Source organism: Rhinoderma darwinii, chromosome 1 (assembly GCF_050947455.1).
Source record: "Rhinoderma darwinii isolate aRhiDar2 chromosome 1, aRhiDar2.hap1, whole genome shotgun sequence".
Classification (NCBI taxonomy): domain Eukaryota; kingdom Metazoa; phylum Chordata; class Amphibia; order Anura; family Rhinodermatidae; genus Rhinoderma; species Rhinoderma darwinii.
The window spans coordinates 214,004,189-214,024,466 of record NC_134687.1 but is presented as its reverse complement, the minus strand read 5'-3'; the positions used below and the strand labels follow the sequence as shown (position 1 = coordinate 214,024,466).

Sequence of the window (20,278 nt, the reverse complement as noted above, 5' to 3'; positions counted from 1 at the left end):
CACATTAACAATGTATAGAGTGTATTTCTGATTAATGTTATCTTCATTGAAAAAAAACTGTGCTTTTTTTTCAAAAATAAGGAAATTTCTATGTGACGCTAAACTTTTGAACGGTAGTGTACATACAGGGCACTCAGCAGGTCCAAGTAAAAGGGGTCGGTCACCATGATAAATTCCCTTAAATACAGTATGTAGCCATTACCTTGACTCTCGCCCTTTCCAAATTCAAGTAATAGGTATGTAGGAGTGTGGAGCTCAAATTACCTGATCTCCCTGGAGTTGTAAGCAAAAATACACTTACATCGTAGTCTTCTACCTGATCTTTTATTAAAACCTGCATATGATTTATAAAAACAGAAGTTGGTTAGGACTGTGATATAGGGAGGTACAGTAGGGTCCCCTAAAGTTAAATATGTGTTGCAAGCATACACCTTGTGTAACTTCTGATAGACCTGCCGGTATCTTCCAATGGGCCAGCATCTTGTTGTTCCTAAGCAAAACAGAATATCTCCATTTGAATAGGACTGCAGCTGTTTTGATAACGTTAGTTGGGAAAAGTGTGGCTGGGGTACAAGCTGCTTTACTGTCTTTGGCATAGTCTCGTGACCCTGAGTGATCTGTTATTTAACAGGTTGGTTGTTAGGTTAGGTTGTTGGTTATTGTTCCAGTACTTGGTAGTAAGGTTTTAAGGCAGTGTATTAGTATTTGCAAAGGGGCAAGTCCTGCTCTTCCCAATATCGGTAGAGCTTCAAATATTGAGTTCAATGGAAAAAAATATTTTCTGAATATAATTTTTTTTACATTAGCCTTGTTGTTTTTGAAATGTTGAGAATCAAATCGGATTGTTTAAGCACTCATGGACCTCTTTCTCAGTACAATATGTTATACTGCTCACGAGCAAAATGCAGTAATGCATGTAAATATGGCAGTACTGTATGCTATAGCATGCCTCGATGGGTCAGAGCGGTTTTAACCGCACGAGTGGGACCTACACAATGTGGTTTTAATGTTATGGCAGATTGGTGTGTGTGTATATAAATCTAGTGCAGAAAAAGGGATTTGAAGTAGGGCTAAACCAGGGAGTGGAATATAAACCTTTAAAACCCTATACATGGATCTGGACTTCGCTGCTGGGGAAGGTTGCTAGCCCCATAGTAGCCATTCTTGGTGACGGCCAACGTAAGCAGACGTAGTCCTACAATCGTCAGACAGTATGCAGGGTCAGGTATAGCAAAGATCTGGGTTGACGGCAAATGGGCACTCAAGGTTGGTCGAGTAAAAAGTCGGTGCAGGCAACAGATGTTCGTCACGGGTCACTAGCAAGAGGTCAGGGCAGGCGGCAGGCAAGGATAGTCAAAGGTACAGGCAGAGTCCAGCACAGGAATTAAAAAAACCAAAAACGATCAGCAGGATATCACTAGCAATCTAAGAGGAACTAAATTGCGCAGGCAATGATTAAACCAGGGAAAGGTCCATTTATACTCTGGAAAGCTGGTTGGGTAATTAGGCACGCACTGGCCCTTTAAGATTAGTAGGGTCATTGCGTGCAGGAGGAGAGTGGCAACAATGGAGAGTGCAAGCAGCGGCCGTTCAAATTTCTGATAATTTTGGGAATAATTGCAAATGGAAAGTGGATAATTTTAAACAATATTTTGTTTTGCGAACCAACAATATTGCTATTTAATTTGACAAACTATGTAGCTAAGTAAAGAGAACCTGTCACTTCCTTCATTCTTCCCTATCTGAGGCCTCATGCACACGACCGTAGCCATGTGCACGGCCGTGATTTCCGGGTCGGCCAGCCACGGAGTGACAGCCGCGAGCAGCCCGCAGATCGCAAGCTGTGCACATGGCTGCGGCCATTATTTTCAATGAGTCCGGGGCCATGCACGGACTGTGAAAACCACGGTCGTGTGCATGGCCCCATAGGAATAAATGGGGCCGCAATTCTCCCGTGAATTTTCGGGGGAATTTCGGCCGCAAAAGCACGTTTGTGTGCATGGGGTCTTCGTTAGTGACGGGTCCGCTGAGTTAATAATTATAAAAAACTGAGAGGAAAAGAAGTCATATCGCCACAAATAGAGTATAAAAATAGCAAGATTTTATTAGGACATACAATACAAAAATATTATTACAGATAAAATTCAAAGATGGATCCGAATAAAAGAAGGGAAAAGCAGTGCGGTAGCTTCAAAGATATTGAAGGTTGGGATATAAGGCCCACTGTGGATGCACAGAATCTGGTACAGAAACACTTCCTAGTGTGAATCACACGTGACAGCGTCTAGCTCATATATTGTCTGCACATATAATAAACTGGTAATGACGAGCAGCGGAATTTAGGAATTGATCATAACACCAAGTCAGTACAAGTAGCCCTAATGCTTGTGACATTACTAGAGGATAGTATTTAGGTGTCTATATTTGATTTGCACTTGGCAGAGGTAGGTGAAAAAGATCTGAACCAAGGTGCCAGAGGGCGCAACACCTTTCAGGCTGCAGTGCGGGACCTCACTACATTCATCTTTATGGGTAAGCCCACTACTATACTTTCCACACTTGACTCAATATGATTTCACACGGACCAGATACACTGGACTGCGTTTCTGACAGTTCTATTCTTACTCTGGCACCTTGGTTCAGATCTTTTTCACCTACCTCTGCCAAGTGCAAATCAAATATAGACACCTAAATACTATCCTCTAGTAATGTCACAAGCATTAGGGCTACTTGTACTGACTTGGTGTTATGATCAATTCCTAAATTCCGCTGCTCGTCATTACCAGTTTATTATATGTGCAGACAATATATGAGCTAGACGCTGTCACGTGTGATTCACACTAGGAAGTGTTTCTGTACCAGATTCTGTGCATCCACAGTGGGCCTTATATCCCAACCTTCAATATCTTTGAAGCTACCGCACTGCTTTTCCCTTCATTTATTCGGATCCATCTTTGAATTTTATCTGTAATAATATTTTTGTATTGTATGTCCTAATAAAATCTTGCTATTTTTATACTCTATTTGTGGCGATATGACTTCTTTTCCTCTCAGTTTTTTATGATTATATGAAGTTTTGCTGTGTTACTTACATTTAGCGGGGCGCATTGGATACTTGCTTGTGGCGCCTAACTCTTTACCTAACCTGGTAAGTCCTTATATTGAAAAAGTTAATAATTATCATGTCAAATCTGGTGTTCTCCGCCCTATGGATGACAGTTGTTTTAGCTAAAAAAGTGCTGTTTCAGGAGAGACACTGATTGTATATCGCTAGGATATGCCATCACTCTCCGGTGGGGTGTCTGACTGATGTGACTTTGTTGATCACTAGAACAAAGAGGCAGCGACTCCACTAGACTTTTTCCAGAGGGCCCATAATAGTCAATAGCCAACCATACCATTGAAAAAAATAGAGACTAATTGGCACAGTGCTTTCCTAGCGCCGCTACCACTTTGTTCTAGTGATTGCCAAAATCACAGTGGTCGGACCCCCCCAATGATCAAACATTCATGGCAAATCATAGTGATACACCATCAATGTCTGTCCTCAGACAACCTCTTTAAAGACACTTCTTGCATTAATTAGCAGCATTTTGTCGCCAAAAATTATTTTAGAAACTAGCAGGGATTATTGTAAATTTTATATCCGTTTTACTTTTTTTGTTGTTTTTTAGACAATAAATACTGTGTATTATTTTTTGGGGTACACTGAGAATAATTGAGTTTTAGATGTACATTCTAAACAGTGGGGGTCCTGGTCTGTGTTGTCTCTTATCCTCATATCTAATCTATCATACCGGGGAGTTTATAAGTATGAATACTAATAGTTCGTTTGATATCTATGTTATGAGCAGGGCTGCAGGTAAATTTAGTTGTTAATATGCCATTCAGGCCACAGCCTATACACAATAAAGTACCCAAATTCCCAAACACAGATACATAAAAACCTTATTGATTTCCAAGTAGCAACAGATTTTGGTTTAACTCTACATATCATAAAAACAAAATGAGAAATAAGTGAAAAAGGCAAAGGAATTAATGACAATATATAAGAAAGATGCTAGATACACATATAGTATCATTCTTCTCATGTAAGTTTGAGGGTATGTTCACACGCAGTATTTTCAGTCGTTTTTCGGAGTGTAAACGCCTCGAAAAACACCGAAGCTGAATGCCTCCAAACATCTGCTCATTGATTTCAATGGGAAAAAAGGCGTTCCGTTCAGACGGGGCGTTTTTTTTTTTACGCGGCCGTTGTAAAAAAACGTCCTATAAAAAGAAGTGCATGTCACTTCTTGAGCCGTTTTTCATTGTGCCAATAGAAAAACCGCTCCAAAAAACGGCCCCAAAAAACATTTGATGCTTTAAAAACGGCTGAAAATCAGAGGCTGTTTTCCCTTTAAAACAGCTCAGTATTTTACAGGTATTTTTACTTTCGCGTGTGAACATACCCTTAGAAGTAGTGTAGTTCTCAGGTCTCGGTAGATGTTGTACTCGAATGAAAAAAAGTTGTAAAATCTATATTGTAGACGATTAATGGCTTAGAAGTTATTCTTAAAGTGGATCTGTCAGGTCTTCTTTGCACACTTATTCCCTCAATCTCATTCTGCCTCCAGATAGGGGAGCAAAGGAGAACTAATAGAGCTGCTTTAAAAATAAAACTGGAAAATAATCTTTCCTTTTGTGCGACCCGAACAAAAATGTTAAATGGTTATTTACAAAAATAAACATAATGTTTATATTGTCTAAACGATGTTCATCCATTTTTTATGATAAAAGATGAATAGTCTTTAAAAGGTAGATAATAAACTAAATAAGAATTGAGATAAGTCTTATAAAGTCCCCGTAATCCCCGTAATCTTAACCAATTGATATTGATGGTCAGATGGGATTTTAAATTATTTTCAGGGACAAATAATTTATGTTTAAAATAAAAATAACATAAATCATTGGCCTGATTCCCTGTTCTCATGCACCCCTCTTTTCCATGTGTGTCTTAGGGCTTATTCAGACGAACGTAGTATACGGCCGTCACACGGACGCATTTATTTGAATGGGGCCGTCCACACAGCCGTTGTTTCAACGGACCGTGTGAAGGGCCAGTGAAAAAATAGGACATGTCGTATTTTCGTCTGTTTTCACAGATCCCTCACTAGACTCAAGTCTGAGGGATCCGTGAAAACGGGTGCGACTCGGACGTGAAAAACGACTTGTTTGTGTGAATCAGGCCTTACTCTCTCCTGAGCCAACAGTCTTTACCTGCTCTTCATTCAATGTACCTACGAACACATGTTAATAAATCTGAATCTAGTACGAATATTATACATGTTTGGGTATAAGGGTATGTGCACGCGCTTCCTAAAAAAACAGTCATAAAATACGGAGCTGTTTTCAAGGAAAAATGGCTCCTGATTTTCAGACGTTTTTTTTAGCAACTCGCGTTTTTCGCTGCATTTTTTACGCCTTTTCTTGGAGCTGTTTTTCTATAGAGTCAATGAAAAACTGCTCCAAAAACCGCTCAAGAAGTGACATGGACTTCTTTTTCGCTGGTGTTTTTTTTGCGGCAGCCGTTTTAAAAACGGCCGCGTTAACAAACAGCCCGTCGGAACAGAACGCCGTTTTTACCATTGAAATCAATGGGCAGATGTTTGTAGGCATTCTGGTGGTGATTTTTGTGCCGTTTTTCAGCCGTTTACGGCCCAAAAAACGGCCGAAAATAAGCCATGTGAACATATCCTAAGAGCTTTATTTATATCAATGCGCAGAACCTCCAAATATTTTCAAACCTCTTCATTGTTGTACCTGTCCAGAATCGAGCCATTGAGTATATACTTGACCTAATGCAATGTTATGTAAAACCGGTAGAGATGGTAAAAATATAAAAAAATAATTGGGCAGGGACATGCTTATTTCTTATCTCCCATACTGGGTAAACTCCAACTTGCTGTACCTTTGTTTCCCCAGACAGCAGGCATTGAAGGACACTTAATAAATAAATAAATATATATATATATATATATATATATATATATATATATATAATTCAAAGTAAAAAATTATCCGCACTTCTAGAATTTATTATAATCAACTTTCAGAAAAGACAAATACATAATTTTTCAACATAATCTCCCTGCTTTTCAATACACTTTGTCCATCTGTCAACAAGCCTTCGTATTCCCACATTACAAAAATGTTTTAGGCTGAGCTGTGAGCCACGAATGCACCGCTGTCTTCATATCTTCATCAGACTTGAATCTTCGTCCTCTTAGAGCTTCTTTCAGGGGACCAAACAGGTGATAGTCCGATGGGGTAAGATCACTATTATAGGGTGCACGCTCAATGTTGTCATCAATCACGGACATGGACGGGCATCTGGCTCCTTCTTCATGGCTGACACTTCTGCGACCTTCCTTGAACTTCTCTATCCATTCATACACTTCTTCGTAAAAAAAACACTTTCTCCATACTGTGCACAAAGTCTTTAATCAATTTTGGCACCAGACACAACCTCAGCCCACAAAAAACAAATCACTGCACGCTGCTCTTCTTTCGGTCAAATCACAAGTGGGGCAGCCATTGTTTCTCGCACTGCAGTCACAAAAAAACAGATGTAACACGTTCAAACAGCAGTGACCGGGGAGACTGCGACCTCGTTCGGAAAGCGCTGATAAGACAGTGCGGCCAATACAAGTTTTAATACAACCGGAGAGAGGATAATGTGTGTGTGTGTGTGTATATATATATATATATATATCTGCTGCCAACTATAGACATTCTTAGAACATGTTGTCTCCTTCCCTTGACTTTAGCGCCAGCCAAAATATTAAAACCACTGACCGGTGGAATGAATAACATTGATTATCTTGTTGCAATGGTGCCTGTCAAGGGGTGTGATATATTAGGCAGAAAGTAAACAGTCCGCTCTTGACGTTGTGGTGTTGGAAGCAGGAAAAATGGACTAGTGTAAGGATCTAAGGGACTGACACTGGCCAAATTATGATGGCTAGACGACTGGGTCAGAGCAGCTTGAAAATAGTAGGTCTTGTGGGATGTTCCCAGTATGTAGTGGTTAGTACCTACCAAAAGTGGTCCAAGGAAGGACAACCAGGTTCATGGGCGTTTAAGGCATGTGGAGGGAAAAGGCTAGCCTGTCTGGTCCAATCCCACGTAAAAACGACTGCAGCACTTATGTTGTTTATTGATGTTAATTATATAGCGCTAACATATCCCACAGCATTGTAAAGAAGTTGTCCTCACTGTCCCCAGTGGCGCTCACAATCAAAGTTCCCGATCTGTATGTTTTTGGAGTGTGGGAGAAAACCCACGCAAACATGGGAAGAACATATAAACTCCATGCAGAAAACTCTCCTTGGTTGGACAAGGACAAATTGCTGAAAAAGTCACTGCTGGCCATGATAAAAAGTTGTCAGAACACACAGTGCATTGCAGCTTGCTGCGTTTAGGGCCGGGTAGCCCACTTTATGGCAACGGTATTCCCTAATGATAGTGGCCTCTTTCAGAAGAATAATGCGCCCTGCTACACTGCAAAAATTGCTCTGGAATGGTTTGAGAAACTTGACATAATTCAAGGTGGTTAACTTGGCCTTCATGTTCCCCAAATCTCACTCCGATCAAGCATTTGTTGGATGTGCTGGAAAAACAAGTCTAATCCATGGAGTCCCCATCTCGCAAATTGCAGGACTTAAAAGATCTGCAGAGACCATAGGACACATCAGAGGTCTGGTGGAGTACACGCCTCGATGGGTCAGAGCTGTTTTGGTGGAATGAGGGGGACTGATACAATATTATGCAGGTGGTTTTAATGTTATGGCCAATCGGTGTGTGTACAAAAAACTGCACTGTACAGTATTAATCTGGCCAAACATATCTATTTAACTACTCTTCACCCATCCTTAGTGTAATTCTCTCTGAATGACCTAGAATAAAACCTAGTGCAAGTCACGTTATTTATTTCGCAGCTTATCTTGTACAACCTCTGGTTTTAACTTAAACTTTTCTTTTTCCAAATGTTTTTCTCAAAAAAACAAACAAACAAACAAACAAACAATGCATTGGAGACCCACATATAATAAATACAACTTAATAATTATTTATTTCCATATCATTTACTCCTCTTGAATTTTTTAATTGGTAAATATAACTATTGTAAACATATATTTTACTATGAATCGATGGTTTTAGGTTTTGTTTCTTTTTATGAATTTATGTTCCAGACCAGCATTCATTCCTCCAGTTTTATTTTATTTTTTGTTTGTATTTTTTTATTTTCCTTTGCAGATACATTTGAGGAGTGCAGGCCATCCTCAGTCACAATTCCTGCTTCACAAAGCAAACATTCTGAAGATGCATTTGGTTCTGTTCCATTTATTTCTGCTTCAGGCAAGTGCATCTGTTTACTACAATGGGTGAATGCTTAGAACAAATTTTATGAGTTCATTCCTAAGTAATTATAATATATCGGCTTCTATGCTCTTATCTCTTGCTTAAATTAAAGAAGTAAAGTCAAGAAAATCCTGTTGACCGCTATAATGGAATGTGTTGGGACTATTTGGGTAGTTATAAAGCTTAGGGTTATACGTATAACTATTTCTCCATAATATGGTGTGCCCAGATTATATTCGATTATATTTAGAATTTACTGGTTTTTCCCCAAAATAGGCTTTATTCACACAGCTGCATTAAGGATCCATTTGGTACAGATCTGCTATACAGTGCCAAGAGAATGGGCCCATACTTTAACTCTGTGTGTCTTCAATTTTTGTTTATAGAGAATCTGCGATAAAGAAAAATAGTCAAACTCCATAACATGCCATTATGGAGGTATTCTCCACTTGTAGTATTGCCATTCTTAATAGTGTTTAAGGGGTTGTATGAGATTAGAAAATAAGAGTCTCCTTTTTTTTTCCCCCAGAAAAAGCACCACCCTCATTCATGACTGTCTCTGCTATTGCTAGGTTAGGCTGCAATAGCAGAAAAAGACCTTGTACGAGAATAGCACAGTCTACTGAAATGATAATGTACTAGCTGCTTGCAGCCCCCTCTATTGAGAGTTTAGAAGCTTACTGCATACTGTTTTATGATTGATTTCAATGAATAAACAGTATGTAGTAAGCTCCCCCTAGTGGTGGCTGTAGGCAAACAGGATTTTTCATTTACAAAGTGACTGCACTTATATCAAAGACCTACCAAACGTTTGGAACGTTGGGGGTCCGGGTGCTAAGACCCCCACCATTGCTGAAACTAAGTTGCAGAATCGCTCAGCTGAGCGCTTTTCACCTTTGGCTGTGATCAGCGTCCCTCATCAACCTGAAGATGGTTCGCATAGAGTTGTCGTTCTATGTGAGCGGTCTTCAGCCCGACAGGGAGCACTGATTACAGCCGGAGGTCACAGCTGAGCGATTCTGCACCTTTGATTCAGCAATGGTGGGAGTCCCGTTCCAGATCTAACTATACAGTGCATTCGGAAAGTCTTCAGACCCTTTCACTTTTTTCACATTTTGTTATGTTGAGGGTTTGTGCTAAAATAAAAAAAAATACTTTTTTCCCATCATTCTGCAATCAATACCCCATAATGACAAAGTAAAAACAGAATGTTAGAAATTTTTGCAAATTTATTAAAAATGAACACTCAAATTTCGCATTGGACATATGTATTCAGACCCTTTGCTATGACACTTAAAATTTAGCTCCGGGGGTCTCCCATTTCTCTAGATGAAGGACTCTCAGACTGTGAGAAACAAGATTCTGTGGTCTGAAGAAGCCAAGATTGAAAGTTTTGGCCTAAATTTTAAGCGTCATGTCTGGAGGAAACCGAGCACTGCTCATCACCTGCCCAATACCATCCCTACAGTGAAACATGGTGGTGGCAGCATCATGCTATGGTGTGGTTTTTCAGTGGAGACTGGTCAGGGTTGAGGAAAATATGAATGGAGCAAAGTAAAAAGACATTCTTAATGAAAATCTGATGCAGAGTGCTCTGGACCCAGGACTGGGCTGAAGGTTCACCTTCTAACAAGCCAATGACCCTAAGCACACAGCCAAGACAACACTGTGAATGTCCTTGAGTGACCCAGCCAGTACCCTGACTTGAACCCAATCGAAAATCTCTGGAGAGACCTCAAACTGGCTGTGCACCGATGGTGCCCAACCAACCTGACCGAACTTGAGAAGATCTACAGAGAAGAATGGCAGAAATTCCCCAAATCCAGGTGTCCAAACCTTGTGGCATCATACCCAAGAAGTCTGGAGACTGTTATCGCTGCCAAAGGTGCTTCAACTAAGTACTGAGTAAAGGGTATGAATACTTATGTCAATGCAATATTTTATTTTTTATTTTTGTATAAATTAGCAAAGATTACTAATATTCTGTTTTCACTTTGTCATTATGGGGTATTGAGTGCAGAATGACGGGGAGAAAATTTTATCACAAGGACTCAACATAACAAAATGTGAAAAAACTGAGAGTCTGAAGACTTTCCGAATGCATTGTAGATCTGTGCAAGGAATATGGAGTTCTATATCCGAAAAACAGAACTCTAACCCCTATAAAGTTATGAGGGTTCATATTCACTTTCAGGTAAAATGACTTATGGCGTTAAAATGTAGCTCCCATTTGAAAGCACATAAGCTAACTAATTAAATGTACTTAATATTTACTTACACTGGCAGAATCACTACTGATCTGAAGTTGGAAAGAAGCAAGGGAAATACAATTTCCATGCAGCTTCTCAAAAGTAGCAACTTTTTTACAACTTCTACTCTTCAAGTGAGACCTACTTTCTGTGAGTTCTACTTGTTGACCGTTTGTAAGTGTGTAAGGCTGGGTTCACACGACCTATTTTCAGACGTAAACGAGGCGTATTATGCCTCGTTTTACGTCTGAAAATAGGGCTACAATACGTCGGCAAACATCTGCCCATTCATTTGAATGGGTTTGCCGACGTACTGTGCAAACGACCTGTAATTTACGCATCGTCATTTGACAGCTGTCAAACGACGACGCGTAAATTGACTGCCTCGGCAAAGAAGTGCAGGACACTTCTTTGCAACGTAATTTGAGCCGTTCTTCATTGAACTCAATGAAGAGCAGCTCAAGATTTACGAGCGTCACACACGCCTCGTATATTACGAGGAGGAGCATTTACGTGTGAAACGACGCAGCTGTTTTCTCTTGAAAACGGTCTGTCTTTTCACACGTAAATGCCCGCTATCGTGTGCACATACCCTAAGAGTACAAAGCGTATCTGACCCAGAGCCCACATGGAATTCAGTCCTAAATACTGCATCAAATTGTGGTACAGATTTTTGGCCGGGGGCCACCGCTGTGGAAAACAGTGCTGAAAACGTTCACTGGCGTTTTCATAGTGATGCGTCCCTCTGTTCTCCGTGCAGCCCGGCCTCCTATGATGATGCTGCAGTCCATGTGACAGCTACAGTCTGTGATTGGCTGCAGCAGTCACATGGGATGAAATGTCATCCCAGGAGGCCGGGCTGCACGGAGCACAGATGGGGGAACAAGGAGCCGTCGCTATGACAATGCAAGGCTGTTAACTGTAGCGTTTTTTCATAAATTTAAACAAAAAGTGTTGTTTTTTTTCAGATTTGAGTTATTTGCGGCGGAATCACAGCTTTTTCACTGCAAATATCGCAACATATGCTATTAGTTGCAGCTTTTACCTCCCATTGAATTCAATGGGAAAAAACGGCAACAAAAGTAATTTGATATGCTGCAGATTCACCTGTGGTGCAGTTTTTTAATTTGAGGGTTTAGTTAGCGGATTTTTTCCGCAGCGTGTAGATGAAATTTTTTCACTTTGCTGCTACTGCAATGCAGATCTTCAGCATTGAAATTCATTGTGGAAAATCTGCCACTAATCCGTTTAATGTTAACATACTCTAAGGCCGGGTTCCCACGTAGCGTAAATGCTGCAGCATTTAAAGTAGCAACAAAGTGGATGAGATTCAGAAAATCTTATGCCCACGCTGCGTGAAGAAAACGCAGCGTAAACGTTAATAAATTTAATTCTGCAGCATGTCAATTTATGCTGCGTTTTTGATTTTCTGTGGCGGGTATTCCCCATTGAATACAATGGGGATACAAAACCCGCAACAGAAAGCCAAGTGTTGAGACTTTTGCGGCATATTCGCAGCGATTACGCTACAAAAATCGCAACTGAGGAGAAAAAAAAATCATACTAGCCCTGAACGCCCTTCTTCTTCCTGCAAGCCGGCCTCCTGGGATGACGTTGCAGCCAATCACAGGCTGCAGTGGTGGTCACATGGCATGATACGTCATCCAAGGAGGCTGGCCTGGATGACGTCAGAGCGTCAGCCTCCTCGGATGACGTTACATCCCATGTGACCGTCGCTGCAGCCAATCACAGGCTGCAGTGGTCACATGGGCTGCAGCGTCATCCAGGGAGGCCAGACTGCGCAGGAGGGACGCGTCACCATAACAACAACCTACGTAAGTGTGAGCGTTTTTTACCGCTGCTTTCCGTGGCGGAAATTACCTCTGAAAAAACGAACCACGATGTGGTGCGGTTTTCGGAAGGACTGTACTGCGGGTTCCAGGCCAGATACGCCGCATGGTTTTTATTCAGCGTATCCGTCCTATGGGAACCCGGCCTAAGAGTCTTGAGGGCCTTTTTTTCAAGTGACTGTTTAATTTGACTGCACCTTGTAAATCACTTTATATTATCCTAAATATAATTATCCTATATTATTATACTAAATTCAGCTCAAACTGTATCCCAAATCGAATTTTGTTTGAACATAGTTTGGGTTTGGGGCATTTATATTATTCTTCCTTCCCTCACCACGTCTATTTTCTGCTGTTATCAAAATAAAATATTAATTTCTTCCATAAAAGAAGAAAACCGGAAAGTCTAGATCGGTTTTAATGTTGAATTTTTTCTTTTTTTTTTTTTTTTTTTTTTGTTACTCGTGAAAATTCTTAGTGGCAGAAATCTTGTAAAGATATAAATGCAAATAGAAAAAAATGTGCGCTTCAATATAATACTAATAGAAACAAACACATAATCGTAACACAAATAACACAAACACATAAGTCAACTTTAAGTGAATCACTTTTTATTTATTGTGGAAATACCGAACCACCTCATCCACCAACTGTTTTTTTATAATGTGACAAGCTTCATCTTTATATGAAATAATACTTCTAAAAACCAATTTATTTTGCCATCTCCTATTTTAGAAATTCACTGCGTAATGCTTAAACCCTCTGAACAAATAGTCGTCTTAATGATCTCATGTATTTTATGCTTGACCTACATCAAAGATTTATATTACAAAATATAAACCTCAGAGACATTTTTTAATTTCCAGTCTTTGTATGTCTTGAAAACGGCAGCGTCGGTGCCACAAATCTCCAGCAATGTTGAGCAGATGCTTCTCTGCCATTCCTCAAAGAAATTGTGTAGATTTAGGTGAAATGTCTCGGTAATCCTTGAGCCTGACATGTGGCCAATTGCTGTGAAAAGATGGTATCAGTATGTTTCCAATTGAGAGAAGACCTAAAGCTTGTTGCTTCCACCCCCCCGATGACGATGCAGCAGAAGGCATGTAATTACTGGTTGCAAGGCATTAATCAGGTCTAATCGGATGTTGGGAAAAAGAACATCAGAACATAACATTTCCTTGAAGATTGGGATGATCTTGTATGATTAAAGATGTTCCCCTGACTGTTGCTGGAGGGATGAGAATTATCATTGAAAGGCTACAGACGTGATTATAAGTGGAGAAATGTAAGCCCTTCGTGGTCAGCAGATGTTGACTCTGAATTGTTTTCACTTCTATTTTATCACATTTTTTCATTGATCGGCCAGTGAAAGCTTCACACGTGAAATCAAGGACATTTTCTGCTTTGACAATACTCATATTTTAGTCCTTTACGAAATATAGTATTTAAAACATGAAGGTTCACCCATATTTAGCAATCCTGGAAATCCTTCCTGTTCTTAGTGAAAGTCATAAGATCAACTTCACCAAGTATAGTTTAGGCTGTATGTCACACTTGACGCCGATGTCTGATGTATTTCTGTGGGATTTTTATTTGCAAACTGTCTCCACTTTATGATCCATGAGCCTTCATATAACGGGTTGCCCAGGTTTAGAAAAACAGCGTCACACCTGTGTATAGGTTGTGTCTAGTATTGCAGCTCAGCTTCATTTAAGCCAATATTTTTCTAATCCTGGTGAACCACTTCAAGCCGTTTCTAATGTTTGGCCGTTAGCAGAAAAGCACAGGATATAGCAGTATTGACCCTGTTTTGTCCAGGATTGGTAGGTCCATTGCAAAGATTTCTTCTCAGAACTAGACAGACTAGAATTGAATCTGTCTTCGCTATCTGAACAAGTTGACCCTTCTAACAAAAAGGGATTGTTAAAAGTGGACAAAGATAAACTGATCAATGGGTGTCCCATATTAGAAAAAGACGTTTGTTTTCTTCCAGAAACCGCTCCACACCTATCCATGGTTTGTGTATTGCAGCTGAGCCCTATTGAAGTCAAGGTGGCTGATGTGCAATAACATACAACCAGGTAAAGCATTATTTTTGGAAGAAAGTAGCTGTTTTTCTAATCTGGGAAAACTCCTTTAATCAATGGTGGAGCCTGGCAGCAAGTATTCCCCTGCAGCACCAACCAAGGAGAAAGGAAGCATTACACATTCTCATTGAGATCAGTGGGCTGTCCGTGTAATACAGTCGTGCTGGGACCTCCAGAATCAGAAACAATCTATGTAGCCCCTTTCTTCTCTGGCTAATAGATGAAGGTCCTGAACTAGGCTTCTCTTCTCCTCTCCTCTATTAATTCAAAATGCCCTAAAAGGGTATTTGAAGATCTGTTTTATAAATTAGACAACCCTCTTAAAGAGGCTCTGTCACCAGATTCTCAAATCCCTATCTCCTATTGCATGTGATCGGCACTGCAATGTAGATAACAGTAACGTTTGTTTTTTTTTTTTTAAACTTTCATTTTTAGCCAAGTTATGAGCTATTTTCTATATATGCAAATGAGCTTTGAAATGGACAATTGGGCGTTTTTTTTTCGTTATGTCCAACTGGGCGTGTATTGTTTTTAACTGGGCGTGTTTACGTGTATGACGCTGACCAATCAATGACCAGTCAGCGTCATACACTCATCTCCATTGATTTACATAGCAGCGATGTGCAGCCGCATACACAGAGATTAACGTTACTGCAGTGTCCTGATAATGAATACACATGAAATCCAGCCTGGACGTCATGCGTATTCAGAATCCTGACACTTCTGACTCTTTTCTTTGAGATTTCCAGCAAGGGAAACGAAATCTTGTTTACCTCCGTAATCTCGCGAGATTACGAGTGGCTTGCTGGAAGCTCACAGAAAAGAGTCAGAAGTGTCAGGATTCTGAATACACATGATGTCCAGGCTGGATTTCATGTGTATTCATTATCAGGACACTCGATTAACGTTAATCTCTGTGTATGCGGCTGCACATCGCTGCTGTGTAAATCAATGGAGATGAGTGTATGACGCTGACTGGTCATTGATTGGTCAGCGTCATACACGTAAACACGCCCAGTTAAAAACACAATACACGCCCAGTTGGACATAACGAAAAAAAAAACGCCCAATTGTCCATTTCAAAGCTCATTTGCATATATATAAAATAGCTCATAACTTGGCTAAAAATGAAAGTTTTAAAAAAAAAAAAAACGTTACTGTTATCTACATTGCAGCGCCGATCACATGCAATAGGAGATAGGTATTTGAGAATCTGGTGACAGAGCCTCTTTAAGTAGCTAAGTGATGTGTACAATGAAAAGATGACCCACAGCTTTTGCCCAGTCCGCTGCGACAACGTATTACTTACCTATAGAAGAAACCCATTTACCTATTCTAAAACCTTGATTAAGTATAGTTTATTCTATTTTTTGCATTCTACAAAGTAGAGTACATGTAATAAATGATAGAATACTGGCTTATAATTTTTGTTCTGGTACTATCATTTCTAAATTATTTTAATTTTATTTATAGGCTCACTTGGAAAAATATTAGACACTTTAAAAGGTATGGAAGGTGCTTCCAAACTTTCGAGCAAAAATGAAAAACAAAATGTGTCCCTGAAAGAGCAAAAGCAACAGCAAAATGTCCATGTAAAGTCTTTACAAAGGGCATTAAGGGAGGGTGCAGACTCTGAAAGTGACTTTGATTCGGACAGTCCTTCTCCAAAGAGCAGTGAAGATGATGATCTAGAAAATGAAGAAACTTTACATGGGGACAAAGGCATCTTCCATGAAGACAATGACACAGAGCCAGAAATATTTGGACAAAGGCCTCTGTTAATGGATTCAGAAGAAGAAGAGGAAGAAAAGCACAGTTCAGATTCAGATTATGATCGTACAAAAACAAAGAATTCCAATGTGAAGCAGAATAGCCCCGTTTGTGTTACTAAGAGTCCACAAAATCTCACTAAGGCACTTAGGATAGACCATGTGAAACAGTCATCTAATCCACAGCTGGATGCATTTTGGGCTATTCCATTTTATTGTCTTAATACACGAAAAGTTCCAGAAGAACAATGCGTGAAGGAAACGCCACCAATTATCATGGATCAAAAAGGGAAGGATGAATTTGATGTGTTTTCTCAAGCACCGTTCAATCGAAAATTAGACCTGCAAGATTGTCAAATTGAGTCTCTGGGTAATGTGGATGTATTTGGGTGCTCACCCTTTCACCCTCTTCCAATGCAAGAAGTAAAGATGTCTAGTGAAGAGGACGTTTTTGGTTTGGTGCCATTTGAAGAAATAGCTGGAAACCAGACACAGCAAAAAGTAAAGCAGCAACGCAATCTGCAGAAGATATCATCTCGTCAGAGACGAACAAAACAGGAACCAGCAAACAACAATGGAAAGCGTCACCATGGAACTCCATCTAGCACAAAAAAGGCAGTCAAACCCAGTTACCGCACTCCTGAAAAAGTCAGTCGTCACAAAAAAGGAGGAAGACGTGACTCACAGAGCAGCAATGAGTTTCTTACTATATCTGACTCCAAGGAAAACATAAGCATTTCTCTTAACGATGTGAAAGATCGCAGCAACGTTTTACAAACAGATGAAAGCATGGTGGACCCTTTTGGTGCCAAACCCTTTCATCCTCAAGATCCGAGGCAACCTCAACATCATGGGCTTGGAGATCACCGTGGCGATCATCACTCCGTGGCAGCTGGCAGGCCAAGGCAGACTTCACTGCATGGAGTTTACCTCAGTAGTGATCATGCCAAAATGGATGACTTTGGTGCCGTGCCTTTCACTGAACTAGTGTTACAAAGTGTAACACAACCACAATGCCAGCAGCCGCCATCACAACCATTAGATTTAGATCCATTTGGTGCAGCCCCGTTTCCTTCGAAACAATAGATTACAATTTTTATTGGAATATTTAAACGGTTATACGTAAACTTCTTTTTAAATTGAAACTATACGGATTTCTAAGATAACACAAAGCATTATCCTAATCTTTAGCACATTTTTAACACCTAGACAATGTCTGGAAACATATATTTATATTTTTATTGTTATTTTAAATACTATGGCAAAAATATGATAGCTTTAATATATGTCTCACAAGAGAACGCATTCCTCTGCACTACTTTTATTTCTCGTGTAGTGTAATTGTTCTTATTAGTTGGTATAACATACAGATCTGTGGACTGTAGAACCACATGATGGGAATTTACCATTTATATATTTTTTTAATACACTATTGATTTATGTGGTTTCTTTCTGTATTTTTTTACTAAAGTGTGTGTGTGTGACCCAATTTTGTAAGTTCAGTTGCCCTTAATGGGATTGTACCTGAAGAGACAATTATCCCTTATTCACAGGATAGATGATAATAGTCTGATCGCTAGGACCCCCAACGATCATGAGAATGGGGCCCCCGAATCCTCTGTTGCTTCTCACTGCACCCCCTGCAGTGAGGAAGAGCTTTAATTGAGCAGCCGTCGAGTGTGGTCTATGGGACTTATGCAAACAGCCCAGTGCTGAACTCGGCTGTTTACATCATTTCCATAGACTTTGAGTGGAGCAGCAGCACGCATGATCGACAGCCACTCTATATAATGTTCTCCTTAGTGAAATTGATGGATTACCTATGGATAGGTAATAATTGGCCATTCTGGGAATACCCCTTTAAGCTTTTTCTGTGCATTAGCTATAAATACATCAAAGGGGTTGTCCAGGATTAGAAAGAGGGTTGGATGGGGGTGAGCTTCAATACCAGACCAGCCCTTTAAAAACAGTGATGCGGTTTCTGGAATCCCAGACACCTCCTTTATAAGGAGCCGGTTAGCAATTTTATGCTGCCCTTGTTTACATAAACGCAATGTAGTAAATGTCCCATGACTAAACATTGTTCAAACCATCCACACTCTACGATATTGAGAACTTGGCATAAAGAATTAAAAACTAAATTCCATTGAGGGCCACACTCCAGGGAGCTACTATATGTTAAAAATTGTTCATGTAAAGTTATCACTTAGAGGCTTTAAAACATTGAATGTTGCCAAATTGATACTGAAGTTTTCTATCAGTATTCTGCTGCATTTGTATATTTTTCACTAAAGAAAAGGAACTTGTGTAGTTTCCGGATACCACTACAAATTGTGACATTTATAGTCATGTAAACTTACTGTCTGGAGAGCCACTAAGACGATTTCTGTTTATACGTTGGTTTAGGTGGAATGTCTGTATTGAATCTTTGTGATTGAGATATGTGAAAAGCATAATAATACGTTTGTCAATATCCAGGATACCAGTGATACTTTTTATACCTGAAAAATGTGACACATTTGAGTTTGATGCTAATGATGCAGATTTTTTTTTCCACAAAACTAGGTTTATGTTCATGTATCCTGCAAATATTCATTTTTTTTAATGCTTAGATTTGTCATCATTTCATGTGAGATTACCCTTTACATAGATCCCTATAAGGCGACATTCACACGAAAGTGTGCGTTTTGCGCGCGTTGCAGTTCCTTGTGTCATAAGTGTTTGGTGCGTGGCTGTGTGATTTTCACGCATATGCCATCCTTATGACACGCGGTTTTGATGCCTAGAAACTGCAATGAATGCGTTGGTTTTTTTTTCCCCTTCATTTAACAACTGTAACACGCGGCACACGGAAGTGCGTCAGTGTGCCGTGCAAGGTTTTCACGCACCCATTGACTGCGCAAAAAAACGCTCAAGTATAGGACATGTCGTGAGTTTTACGCTTCGGACACACGCTGCGTGAAAATCACGGACTGTCTGAACGGCCCCATTGAGTTACATAGGTCCATGCGACGTGTGTGATTTTCACGTGCGTATCACGGATGTGAAACACGTTCATGTAAATAAGGCCTAAGACTATCATAGATCAGTATTTCTGTAATGAGCAAGACAAAAACTTTACAGAACTTTGTTTTGAAAAATTCTAAAATCAGCCAATCTTGGCCTGCCATTCGAAGGCCTTATTCACACGAGCGTATTTCACATCCGTGTTACGCGCATTAACAACGTGCCTATGCAATTCAATGGGGACATTCAGACATTGTTTTTCACATAGCGTGTCTGCTGCGTGAAACTAACTGCATGGCCTACACTTGTGCGTTTTTTGTGCATCACGCACCCATTGAAGTCAATGGGTGCGTGAAAATCACGGACAGCACACAAACGTCATCCGTGTGCTGTCCGTGATTCACGCAACAGTTGCTAAAGAAATGATGAGAAAAAGAAAAACACTTCCTTCAGTTTTTTTGTGGACGTAAAAAACTCGTGACATACGGATAACATACACGTGTAAAAAACGCAGACACGCACCGTACACTGATGCCAGACTAAACTGCAATGCAGGAAAAACGCTGCGTTTTTACGCATGTAAAACGGACACGTTTGACTTAGGGTATGTGCACACACACTAATTACGTCCGTAATTGACGGACGTATTTCAGCCGCAAGTACCGGACCGAACACAGTGCAGGGAGCCGGGCTCCTAGCATCATAGTTATGTACGATGCTAGGAGTCCCTGCCTCGCTGCAGGACAACTGTCCCGTACTGTAATCATGTTTTCAGTATGGGACAGTTGTCCTGCAGCGAGGCAGGGACTCCTAGCCTCGTACATAAGTATGATGCTAGGAGCCCGGCTCCCTGCACTCTGTTCGGTCCGGGACTTGCGGCCGATATACGTCCGTATATTACGGACGTAATTAGT

The 20,278-nt window shown here is 40.2% G+C and overlaps 1 protein-coding gene across 4 annotated transcripts in view; it reads left to right on the top strand.

The window, feature by feature from the left end:
- BMP2K (BMP2 inducible kinase) overlaps positions 1-19,991 on the top strand; it is a 205,377-nt gene extending 185,386 nt beyond the window's left edge. For 3 of the 4 annotated variants that reach the window (XM_075861433.1, XM_075861448.1, XM_075861426.1), the window contains 2 exons: positions 8,299-8,400; positions 16,063-19,991. In XM_075861433.1, coding sequence (XP_075717548.1) covers positions 8,299-8,400; positions 16,063-17,444 — 1,484 coding nt within the window. In that variant the 3' untranslated portion in view covers positions 17,445-19,991. The remainder of the gene's footprint in view (positions 1-8,298; positions 8,401-16,062) is intronic. The other variant, XM_075861440.1, reaches the window with a different exon arrangement.
- The last annotated feature ends 287 nt before the right edge of the window (positions 19,992-20,278 follow it).